The 12726-nt window shown below is 43.3% G+C and overlaps 1 protein-coding gene across 4 annotated transcripts; it reads right to left on the bottom strand.

Annotated features, from left to right (window-relative positions):
* Window positions 1-390: 390 nt before the first annotated feature.
* LOC115162952 (BTB/POZ domain-containing protein 9) lies at window positions 391-11482 on the bottom strand. 4 transcript variants are annotated; one of them, XM_029714757.1, is made up of 11 exons: window positions 11095-11475; window positions 9897-10115; window positions 9361-9724; window positions 8866-9133; window positions 6870-7089; window positions 5077-5196; window positions 4877-4986; window positions 3161-3350; window positions 2934-3041; window positions 2764-2842; window positions 391-2687 (listed from the first exon to the last, which is right to left on the bottom strand). In XM_029714757.1, exons 2-11 carry the CDS (start codon window positions 10082-10084, stop codon window positions 2505-2507), a joined length of 1830 nt encoding a protein of 609 aa, XP_029570617.1. In that variant the 5' UTR covers window positions 10085-10115; window positions 11095-11475; the 3' UTR covers window positions 391-2504. The 4 variants fall into 4 exon arrangements, with proteins under 4 accessions (XP_029570617.1, XP_029570392.1, XP_029570531.1 ...); XM_029714532.1 differs by having other exon boundaries at window positions 4877-5196; window positions 11095-11482; XM_029714671.1 differs by lacking the exon at window positions 11095-11475 and adding an exon at window positions 10923-11055 and having other exon boundaries at window positions 4877-5196.
* Window positions 11483-12726: the final 1244 nt, after the last annotated feature.

Genomic DNA, 12726 nt, shown 5'->3' with positions numbered 1-12726 from the left:
CACATGTAATATAAAACAATTTATTTCACGGTTTAAATTGAACAATAAGTATTACAAAGTGCGATATTTAATATGCCCCAACCCCCTTGGTCTGTTTGGGACAACCCAAAACATCGATCAGCTTTGAAGCAGGAGGATCACAAAATCCATTCCACGTCAGAGTAGTAATTACACAACAGATATTATTCGAAGTATATATATAAAAAAATATTGTGAAAGTTGTACTTGCAGTGCTTGAAATGCATTCTTCAGAGAAAGTGTTGGAATCTATTCCCTCCAATGATGTGTGTATATATAAATAAGGGATGTGAAACTAGCCCTCTGGGCCTGATTGGTGACACGTTTACCCCAGGTAACACACCGGACTCCAATAATCAACTAATCATGGTCTTCAGTTTAGAACATACTTAGTTTAATCAGGTGTGTTAGCAATAAGGCTGGAGAAAATGTGTGACACCAATCAAGCCCCAGAGAACTGGAATTGCCCATCCCTGATATAAATCATTGATTCCCTCCCAGTTGTAGTCTAACTCAGTGGTTGTCAACCCTCTCCTTGGGGACCCCAGCCTTTCCATGCGTTGGATCTATTCCACAGCTAGCACACCTGATTCAATTTGCAAACTAATCATCAAGCTCTTGACTAGGTCAATCAGGTGAGCTAGTTCAGGTCTGCAACTAAATTGTGAAACCTCTTGGGGTCCCCGAGGAGAGGTTTGAGAAACACTGGTCTAACTCCTCCCTCGAGAGAGTTGGACAGCTTTCTGATAATATTAATATCGTGTAAAACATGTCAAAATACAAAGACATACATACATGAGTCATGATGACAAGTTTAATACAGCATTGTTTAAAAGCTTGATTGCCAGCTGGTAGGGTGTCATGAGGATGGATGACCAAGCCTGCATTCAACACCTGTATTAATCAGCAATGTTAAAAACATTTGGTCTTTCAAGTTTGAGGGTTGCTGACGCTAAGTACTACAAAATAAGTTGTAGGACATAATGCCATTTCCATACATTTGAGCCACTAACATTTGCCATATGCAGTATTTGGAGAAAAAAAAACTTTCTTGGTGCCCACAAGACTAGTGCAAACTTTTTTGACTTTACAAATCAATCACCATTATTTGAACAGTGAAACATTGAGACCTTTCTGCTGAATCTCTATCAACATCTACAAAAGAGACCTCTTCTGAAAAGAAATACCACTGTATGGTAATGGCAGTGATATAGAATAACACACAAGCAACCACCAGCAATGACATTATTATACTAAGAAAATACAACAAAATGCAATCAAAACTATTCAGGAAAGAGAATGGAAAATATAGATATGAGAAAGGTAATCTGCTTTCTACTAACAGTAATTTACTTTAAGTCAATGTTCATCCGTCGTGCAATAGCAGCAATGTGAAAATATCAAAAAGATTGGTCAAATCTACACGAAAGCTACCAAAATAGCAAAGGAGATACAAGAAAAAAGGAAGAGGAAAGAGCAATATTAAGAGCCAGGAAACGATAGAGGGAAAAGGTGAGGGAGGATATGAAGCATAGCATTGATAAATTGTTGAGCCAAAATAAAACTTTAACAAATCAAACCACACAAACAAAATCATTGACAAGTGAGAGGTAAACACAAGCAGCAATTGAAATGTTCCTCAAAAGGTCAGGATAATAAAATGACAAAAACAAATCCATTCATGGAAATAGCTATTACCAGCACTGTACAGTTTGTGTGTTAGTAGACCTAGAACACTTTCTTACAGTAAATATGGGGAACAATAAAGTGACAAATATAGTTAGACTCTGCAAATAAACCATAAATATCGCTTAGGAATTTAACAAACAATTTGAACCAAGACATTGAAGTGCTGCTCAGCCATACTACTGTAAGCCAAGACAGTAATAGTCTTTTAGCCCAAGGGGGTGTGAAGCGAATGAATTCGGCAAATAAAAACTATAGGTGAACATGATAATTCTGGTTAACCAACAAGTGCAAATAAACTACTTCAAAAGCATAGAAATTATGACAAATGTCAAAATGAATTTTTTTGACATTCAAGTAAAAACTTGTTCCAATTGTGATTGTTCATTTTTTTAAATGAGAAGAAAAACATTAAGGTGATATTATTGCCAACATCACTGCTGTATTCCATTGGTTAATCTTTGGACAAGCAGTACTGCTTACACCTCCCCTGTCTGGATAGCACCTGGCCCATAGGTTTTGAAAAGTTGTAATTGAGAACCCTTAAACTGGCTGCATATTTTGTCAATATCTTCACGGAAAATGCATGGACAAATTTACTCCATAGCCTTTTTCCCAACATTGCCTATCATTTCAGACAGGGAGGACCGTATGAGCGCCCTAAAAACATGTTCATCATTGCAATAGAAGCCAATCTTTTATCAAAATGGATAGTATGCTTAGCAGCATTTTAGTAGTGCATCCTGTATGATAGATAAAGGTTGTGCAAAATGGTGGCCTTGAGGGTTTCTCCTTTTCTCTCAGAGGTGGGGTTGTGAGGAGGTGGAGGATGAAGAGGGCAGGGAGGGGAGCAGACTGTGGGTACGGGAGGGCCGAACAGGTCTGGGGGTCTGGGACGTGGAACTGGACTCCTGCCCAGGACTGCTCTCTTTCACCTCCACATCAGACTGTGCCGGACACTCAAAGTGGACACAATGGAACACCTGAAAAACAAAGCCAAACGGAGAATGAGGAAAGGCTATAAACACAAAAATGACAGCATATTTGCAATCCTCTCACCTCGTTTGCGGAGTTGTGAGTTCCTACGATGCGGATAAAAGAGGCAGGCTGCTTGTCGAATTTGAGCGTCTGCCACGACCTGTTGAAGAAAAACAAGACAAAAGATCTCAAATGGACAGATTTGTACAAAGATCATCTGAAGAGTATGGGAAAGGGAGACGGAGTCTTACCGACATGGCACCTTGGTGCGGTCCACCACCTTTGTCCACTCCTGCTGATTGGTGGAGACCTCAATGTAGTAACTGTAGGATCGCTCATCACAGTCCCACAGTAGTAGTCTGTCCAGATGGAAGAAAATAACAAAAAAATGTATCAACTGTGCAGACAGATACAAAAACTCAGCAACAATGAAAACACAACAATGAAAACACGTGTACGTACACACACACACACACACCTTAAGGAGCCTATAGAGTAAGGCTGAGCCAGTTGGATGACGATGGCCCCAGAGCCCAGCTGGTGACAGGTGTAGCCAGAGTCCCAGTCGTAGTTGCGGGTGTCCCCGTTGAGCAGGGCGTTTCTGCTCCGACTCACCCCCTCGATGACACTGGAACAGGCCGCGATGGTAGCCACATTGTCATTGGGGACTGCAGACATGAAAGTGATGGGAGAGAAAGAGAGAATTGGGCGAGAGGAGTTTTGAAATATTTATTTGTTAAATCAGAGCAATTGAAATATGTATAAATGTAGTCTAAAATGTTGATCACTATATTTTATAAGTCATATACAGCGCTGTATTAAGTATTCAGACCCCTTGACTTTCACACTTGGTTACGTTAGTCTTATTCATTCGTTTTTTCCCCTCGGTCTACACACAATACCCCATAATGACAAAGCAAAAACAATGTTAGAAATTTTAGCAAATTTATATAAAAAAAAAATCAAAAAGAATATTCAGACACTTTACTCAGTACTTTGTTGAAGCACCTCTGGCAGAGATTACCGCAGCGAGTCTTCTTGGGTATGACGCTACAAGCTTGGCACACCTGTATTTGGGGAGTTTCTTCCATTCTTCTCTGCAAATCCTCTGAGGCTCTGTCAGGTTGGATGGGGAGTCCGGGCTCTGGCTGGGCCCCTCAAGGACATTGAGACTTGTCCCCGAAGCCACTCCTGCGTTGTCTTGGCTGTGTACTTAGGGTTGTTGCCCTGTTGGAAGGTGAACCTTCGCCCCAGTCTGACGTCCTGAGCGCTCTGGAGCAGGTTTTCATAAAGGATCTCTCTACTTTGCTCCGTTCATCTTTGCCTCGATCCTGACTAGTCTTCCAGTCAATGCCGCTGAAAAACATCCAAGCGGGCGATCTTGTGCCTTTCACTGAGGAGTGGCTTCCATCTGGCCACTCTACCATAAAGGCCTGATTGGTGGAGTGCTGCAGAGATGGTTGTCCTTCTGGAAGGTTATACCATCTCCACAGAGAAACTCTGGAGCTCTGTCAGAGTGTCCATCGGGTCCTTGGTCACCTCCCGGACCAAGGCCCTTCTCCCCCGATTACTCAGTTTGGCCAGGCGGCTAACTCTAGGAAGAGTCTTGGTGGTTCCAAACTTCTTCCATTTAAGAATGATGGAGGCCACTGTGTCCTTGGGGACCTTCAATGCTGCAGAAATGTTTTGGTACCCTTCCCCAGATCTGTGCCTCGACAATCCTGTCTCGGAGCTCTACGGACAATTCCGTCGACCTCATGGCTTGGTTTTTGTTCTGACATGCACTGTAAACTGTGGGACCTTATATATATATACAGGTGTGTGCCTTTCCAAATGATGTCCAATCAATTTAATTTACCACAGGTGGACTCCAATCAAGTTGAAGACACATCAAGGATGATCAATGGAAACAGGATGCACCTGAGCTCTATCTCTAGTCTTATAGCAAAGGGTCTGAATCCTTAAATAAATAAGGGATCTGTTTTTTGTTTATAAATATGCAAAAAAAAAGTAAAAGCCTTTTTTTGCTTTGTCATTATGGGGTATTGTGTGTAGATTGCTGAGGATTTTTATTTATTTAATCCATTTTAGAATAAGGCTGTAACGTAACAAAATGTACAAAAAGTGAAGGGGTCTGAATACTTTCTGAAGGCACTGTATAACACTGGTATACTGGTTGATATTCTTGCCTTACCGAGAAGACCTTTTTCCAGAGTGAATGAGCGGTGTGTGAACATACACTCCAAACTCACTAGATGGAAGACCTTGTTGACAGTGTTATGCGTCCCTACAATGCGCACGTACCTGGGACACAAGGACACAATCACGCCTATGTTGTGGAACCAAAAGTGAAAATTGGTGCCAACCATAAGAAAATCATAGGTAAAAATGTACCTGGCCACACGTGGTGTAAAGAAGAGGTTCTGCCAAGAGCGACACAGATACTTGGAATGGTCTACAACACGCATCCAATCCAGCTCATCCATGGACACTTCAATATAGTAAGAATAAGACCTGCTCAAATACAGAGAGAGGGTGATGGGCCATACATATCGCAGTGACCAAAGGGCAATTCCACAGTAACAGAGTGATACTAGGACTCAGATTTTTCACCAAACAGTGCAGATGCAAAGTTTGGTAACAGAATGACGGCACAAAAAGCACCAACCATCATTCTGTTACCAAACTTTGCATCTGCACTGTTCAAGTCGATGTGTTTTTGTAACATTCTGTGGAAATTGTTAAAAGTAGTCATTATGCCAATAGTTGTATGATTTGTTTAACTTTGCAATCATTGGTTTTTGTTTATGTTTTACATCTCAGTCATTTAGCAGATGCTCTTTTCCAAAACGACTTACAGTAGTGAGCGCATACATTTTCAAACTTTTTCTGTTTGACATACAGCATCACACTGTTAGCGTGGAATTGCCCCAAAGCAATGTTGAAGAGTATCTCTATCTTTATGAAAGTAATGTGATCTCTCTCTCACACACACGCACAGAATACAAAGAGACACGTGCACACACGGAATTCAGACGCAAACAGAATGCACACACTCCCACTGACAAATACAACTATTAGTTGCTGACTACTAGAACAGGACCAGCAGAGACTGAGACCCACTGAGGATGCCGCGGTAGTTGAGGTCCATGTCGCGGCTCTCTGAGCCTAGTGGTGTGTTCTCCTGGTCCTAGTCCTGCTACAGCCTAGATGTCTACTGCTCTCCTGGTCCTGCTACAGCCTAGATGTCTACTGCTCTCCTGGTCCTGCTACAGCCTAGATGTCTACTGCTCTCCTGGTCCTGCTACAGCCTAGATGTCTACTGCTCTCCTGGTCCTGCTACAGCCTGGATGTCTACTGCTCTCCTGGTCCTGCTACAGCCTAGATGTCTACTGCTCTCCTGGTCCTGCTACAGCCTAGATGTCTACTGCTCTCCTGGTCCTGCTACAGCCTAGATGTCTTCTGCTCTCCTGGTCCTGCTACAGCCTAGATGTCTTCTGCTCTCCTGGTCCTGCTACAGCCTAGATGTCTTCTGCTCTCCTGGTCCTGCTACAGCCTAGATGTCTACTGCTCTCCTGGTCCTGCTACAGCCTAGATGTCTACTGCTCTCCTGGTCCTGCTACAGCCTGGTGGTCTACTGCTCTCCTGGTCCTGCTACAGCCTAGATGTCTACTGCTCTCCTGGTCCTGCTACAGCCTAGATGTCTACTGCTCTCCTGGTCCTGCTACAGCCTAGATGTCTTCTGCTCTCCTGGTCCTGCTACAGCCTAGATGTCTTCTGCTCTCCTGGTCCTGCTACAGCCTAGATGTCTACTGCTCTCCTGGTCCTGCTACAGCCTAGATGTCTACTGCTCTCCTGGTCCTGCTACAGCCTGGTGGTCTACCGTTCATCACTCTGTTAACGTGGAATTGCCCCAAAGCAATGTTGAAGAGTATCTCTATCTTTATGACAGTAATGTGATATGAACATTACTTCAATATATAAAACACTATGAAAGCATTGCTCATCAGTTGAGCGAAACCTTCAGAGAGAAAGGAATGTGCGTGTTTGATTACAAGGCAGTAAAACTGATCAAAATCACTCATCTGTAAGTCACCTCACATCCCAAATAACTTCTCTGTCATAAAGATAAGCGATTGTGCTTTGCTCAAACTGATCCCCTAAAACACACTGGATGTCTCCCTCACCGGCTGTCTCTGTCCCAGAGCAGGATGCGGATATGGTTGAGAATGTAGGCCTGGCCCAGCTTAATCTGGAGGCCAGCGCAGCCGTCCTCCTCTATGGGGTGTCTTGAGAAGCCGTGGTCCAGGTCGTAGTTCTGGGTGTCTCCGTCCAGCAGCGCTGACTTCAGCTCTCCCTTCACCACCTGGGCCCCGTACTTCATAGTGGCAATATTCTCCTCTGGGACTGTAACACAAAGGCATCACATTGAGTATATAGAGTTAAAGTCAGAAGTTTACATACACCTTAGCCAAATACATTTAAACTCCGTTTTTCACAATTCCTGAAATTTAATCCTAGTAAAAATTCCCTGTCTTAGGTCAGTTAGGATCACCACTCTATTTTAAGAATGTGAAATGTCAAAAATAAAAGTAGAGAGAATGATTTATTTCAGCTTTTAATCCTTTCACCACATTCCCAGTGGGTCAGAAGTTTACATACACTCAATTAGTATTTGGTAGCATTGCCTTTAAATTGTTTAACTTGGGTCAAACGTTTTGGGCAGCCTTCCACAAGCTTCCCACAATAAGTTGGGTGAATTTTGGCCCATTCCTTCTGACAGAGCTGGTGTAACTGAGTCAGGTTTGTAGGCCTCCTTGCTCACACACGCTTTTTCAGTTCTGCCCACAAATTTTCTATGGGATTGAGGTCAGGGCTTTGTGATGGCCACTTCAATACCTTGACTTTGTTGTCCTTAAGCCATTTTGCCACAACTCTGGAAGTATGCTTGGCGTCATTGTCCATTTGGAAGACCCATTTGCGACCAAACTTTAACTTCCTGACTGATGTCTTGAGATGTTGCTTCAATATATCCACATCATTTTCCATCCTCATGCCGCCATCTATTTTGTGAAGTGCACAAGTCCCTCCTGCAGCAAAGCACCGCCACAACATGATGCTGCCACCCCCGTGCTTCACGGTTGGGATGGTGTTCTTCGGCTTGCAAGCATCCCCCTTTTTCCCTCCTAACATAACGATGGTCATTATGGCCAAACAGTTCTATTTTTGTTTCATCAGACAAGAGAACATTTCTCCAAAAAGTATGATCTTGTCCCCATGTGCAGCTTGCAAATCGTAGTCTGGCTTTTTATGGCGGTTTTGGACCAGTGGCTTCTTCCTTGCTGAGTGGCCTTTCAGGTTATGGCGATATAGGACTCGTTTTACTGTGGATATAGATACTTTTGTACCCGTTTCCTCCAGCATCTTCACAAGGGCCTTTGCTGTTGTTCTGGGATTGATTTGCACTTTTCGCACCAAAGTACATTCATCTCTAGGAGACAGAACGAGTCTCCTTCCTGAGCAGTTTGACGGCTGCGTGGTCCCATGGTGTTTATACTTGTGTACTATTGTTTGTACAGATGAACGTAGTACCTTCAGGCATTTGGAAATTGCTCCCAAGGATGAACCAGACTTGTGGTCTACAATTATTTTTCTGAGGTCTTGGCTGATTTCTTTTGATTTTCCCATGATGTCAAGCAAATAGGCACTGGGTTTGAAGGTAGGCCTTGAAATACATCCACAGGTACACCTCCAATTGACTCAAATGATGTCAATTAGCCTATCAGAAGCTTCTAAAGCCATGACATAATTTTCTGGAATTTTCCAAGCTGTTTAAAGGCATAGTCAACTTAGTGTATGTAAACTTCTGACCCACTGGAATTGTGATACAGTGAATTATAAGTGAAATAATCTGTATGTAAACAATTGTAGGAAAAATGACTTATGTCATGCACAAAGTAGATGTCCTAACCGACTTGCCAAAACTATAGTTTGTTAACAAGAAATTTGTGGAGTGGTTGAAAAACAAGTTTTAATGACTCCAACCTAAGTCTATGTAAACTTCCGACTTCAACTGTATGTATCTCTCTCTCTCTCTCACACACACACACACACACACACACACACAAATAAAACTATTAGTTGCTGACTACTAGAACAGGACCAGCAGAGACTGAGACCCACTGAGGATGCCGCGATAGTTGAGGTCCATGTCGCGGCTCTCTGAGCGAGTCTTGATGGCGTCCAGCAGGTCATCTGGGCTGAGAAGTCCCGAGGGACGCACCACGTTTAGCATCTCCATCAGACTCATGAGTGGCAGCCGCACGGCCGACATGACTTCCTGCGTGGCGCCACCTTCGCCGTTCTGCCGGCACCAGCGACACAGCGCCTGGAAGATCTCCTTCTCGCTCGCTGCAAATGAGTCCCTCCGTACCACAGTCAGCAGAGCAGTCTGCACAGAGAGGATAGAAGCAGATTCAGTTAAGACTACTTCTTTTGATTCAGTCATCTGGGTTTTGTTCTTTGGGGCACACAATGAAAATCGTTTTTAAACATTTTGCAACTGATTTTTTTTTATAGCATTTCTTATTGGACAAGTCCAGGTAGTCCCGTTCCTGTTTCGATCCATGATCTTCTATTAGTTTTTAAATGAACGTGAACCTGCCTACTCCTACTCACCTTGGACAATGTGAGGAAGCCGTCCGAGGCCAGGACCTCCGGGGCGTGCCGGTCCATGTAGGCGCAGCATGCTTCACTGAGCGCACCCAGAGAGTACAGGCTGGCCACATCAAACACCAAACACACGTTGTGGGTGTGCAGGATGGTGCGCAGGAACTCTGAGGTGGAGTCCTCTAGTGGCTGGAGGCCGTAGCGGTGGGCCAGACCCAGGAAGTCCAGCAGCACCTCCTCGCGGGCTGAGCTGAGGCTAGCCCGGCCCGTGTAAAGGTAGTGGAGGAGCATGGAGAACGCCTCAGCTCGGGTCTCCTCCAGTGTCACCTCCGCCTGCGGCTGAGACTCCTTCATCCCTCCATACAGCAGAGCTCTGGGGAAAAGACTTACCTAGTCTTCATTGAACACTATTACCTAAAATAACTTTAAGGTTCATATTTAATTGCCAACTGCCGACAGAGCCAGTCATCTGACATTTCATGGGAAGCCAAGGACCTCATGCATTGCAAAGAAGAACAAGACAAAAAGCATTCAAATATGTGTACCTGAAGTAGTGACATCGTGCTGCCAAAATGACCCTATGGGCCGGGAAGCGTTTCTCCTCCACAATGAAGGTGACATCACTGTACTCTTCACCTGGAACCAAGGCGCCCAGCTGCTCTGACAGCAGGTGGATGTGGTCAATCTCTGACACCGAGGCCAGTGGACGCAAAGGATGGCTGTTGTTACTCATTGTGATTTGACTGGAGGCGTCTCACTAACATCTGACACATGAGAAGAAAACATAGTTTGACAACCTTGCAAAACATTTTGCATCAGAAACAGTTTACTCCAAAATTTGGAAAACGCAAATAGTTTCTATTGGACAAATTCAAACCCTCCCATAGATAATGGTAGAGGCCTCGAGTGACCAAAAGACAGTTTTAGCATGGGTAGCACCAGTAGTCAACTGGTGGCCTGGGATTTTCTATGGGTTAAGGAAGGATCACATGATTCCATCTGGGTCATCAGCCAATTGAATCATACTTGTGAGCAAACGTTCCATAACTGCAGGTGGCTAACCTTGGTTTTATACCTGTGGACATAACGAGCTGTGTAACGTTATCTGCTGTGTAATGCAACAATGATATTGTCCATTTAATAGGTAGCTAGATAATTAAGCAATAAGGTATATGGCCTATATGCTACGGCTAAGGGCTGTTCTTACCCACGACGCATCTCGGAGTGCCTGTATACAGCCCTTACCGTTGGACATTGGCCATATTTCCACCACAAACCCCCGAGGGGCCTTATAGCTATTATAAACTGGTTACCAACGTAATTATACCAGTAAATAGTATGTTTGTCTGTTCATTGGTACCAATTGGGGCGGCAGGTAGCCTAGAGGTCAGAGCGTTGGACTAGTAACCGAAAGATTGCAAGATTGAATCCCCGAGCTGTCAAGGTACAAATCTGTCGTTCTGCCCCTGAACAAGGCAGTTAACCCACTGTTCCTAGGCCGTCAATGAAAATAAGAATTTGTTCTCAACTGACTCAGTTAAATAAAAATAAATGTATAAGGTCTGATATACCACGGCTATCAGCCAATACGCATTCAGGGCTCGAACCACACGGTTTATAACAATACATAAACCAATAATCTAGCGAATCAATCAAAAATGTGAGACGAGCCAGCGTGTCAGATAGTTGTATGACGCAGTCAGACACAAACGCTTGGGTTTCACTTTCACCCGTGTGACATACCAGCACAAGAAGCGTAGCTAGCTATCCCCTTTCGTTCTCCCTTCCACGAGAACTACTTCTTGAAGTTCTTGTCCCCTTTATTCAATCAAAATCGTGGGAATTAATGGCAAGTTTGCGTGAAAAATTTAATAATTTGCAATCGGACTGAAAAATTCCACCATCACAAACACAAATGGATTGGCTCACAACCCGGATGTTGTTTGGGTTGGAAAAACGGTAATGTTCAAAGAAACAGCGCCCCTTGTGTATAGGAGGAGGACAAGCTGTGTACATGCAGGTGGTGAATCTGACACTTGCAAAAATTATCAACAATATTCAAATGTATTATAATCCAACAATACAATAGTATAAAAACTGTACCACGAGTCCAAATTCTTGTAAATCTATACAAGAACAGCAGTGCGGCTTGGCAGGGTCATGTTTCGGAGTACGCATAGCTCTCGACCAGCGATGGGACAATACTGTAACTACCAATTGGGTATCACAAAATTAGGGAGAAAAACTGGTAAAAGTACAACAATAAAAATATATACACTACCGTTACAAAGTTTGAGGTCACTTGTTTTTGAAAGTAAAGCAAATTTTTTGTCCATTAAAATCACATCAAATTGATCCGAAATACAGTGTAGACATTGTTAATGTTGTAAATGACTATTGTCGCTGGAAATGGCAGATTTTTTATGGAATATCTACATAGACATACAGAGGCCCATTATCAGCAACCATCACTCCTGTGTTCCAATGGCACGTTGTTTTAGCTAATCCAAGTTTATCATTTTAAAAGGCTAATTGATCATTAGAAAACCCTTTTTGCAATTATGTTAGCGCAGCTGAAAACTGTTGTTCTGATTAAAGACGAAATAAAACTGGCCTTCTTTAGACTAGTTGAGTATCTGGAGCATCAGCATTTGTGGGTTCGATTACAGGCTCAAAATGGCCAGAAATAAATAACTTTCTTCTGAAACTTGTCAGTCTATTCTTGTTCTGAGAAATGAAGGCTATTCCATGTGAGAAATTGCCAAGAAACTGAAGATCTTGAACAACGCTGTATACTCCTCCCTTCATAGAACAGTGCAAACTGGCTCTAACCAGAATAGAAAGAGGAGCAGGAGGCCCCGGTGCACAACTGAGCAAGAGGTCAAGTACATTAGTGTCTAGTTTGAGAAACAGACGCCTCACAAGTCCTCAACTGGCAGCTTCATTAAATAGTACCCGCAAAACACCAATCTCAACGTCAACAGTGAAGAGGCGACTCCGGGATGTTGGCCTTCTAGGCAGAGTTCCTCTGTCCAGTGTCTGTGTTCTTTTGCCCATCTTAATCTTTTCTTTTTATTGGCCAGTCTGAGATATGGCTTTTTCTTTGCAACTCTGCCTAGAAGGCCAGCATCACGGAGTCACCAATTCACTGGTACACAGGAGTGATGGTTGCTGATAATGGAGACCTGTATGCCTATGTAGATATTCCATAAAAAATCTGCAGTTTCCAGCTACAATAGTCATTTACAACATTAACAATGTCTACACTGTATTTCTGATCAATTTGATGTTATTTTAATGGACACATTTTTTATTTTCTTTCAAAAACAAGGACATTTCTAAGTGACCCCAAACTTTGGAACGGAAGTGTGTGTG

Source organism: Salmo trutta, chromosome 1 (genome assembly GCF_901001165.1).
Source record: "Salmo trutta chromosome 1, fSalTru1.1, whole genome shotgun sequence".
Lineage (NCBI taxonomy): Eukaryota > Metazoa > Chordata > Actinopteri > Salmoniformes > Salmonidae > Salmo > Salmo trutta.
Note: the sequence above shows the minus strand (reverse complement) of the source record. Positions and strands in the feature narration are given on the sequence as shown.

Coding starts and splice junctions, on each gene's coding strand:
- LOC115162952 (XM_029714532.1), bottom strand. CDS start 10,084: ATGAGTAACAACAGCCATCCTTTGCGTCCACTGGCCTCGGTGTCAGAG. Junction 5,197..6,869: donor CTCTGGGACAGAGACAGCCG/GTGAGGGAGACA, acceptor GTATTTGAGCAG/GTCTTATTCTTACTATATTG. Junction 2,688..2,763: donor CTCACAACTCCGCAAACGAG/GTGAGAGGATTG, acceptor TTTGTTTTTCAG/GTGTTCCATTGTGTCCACTT.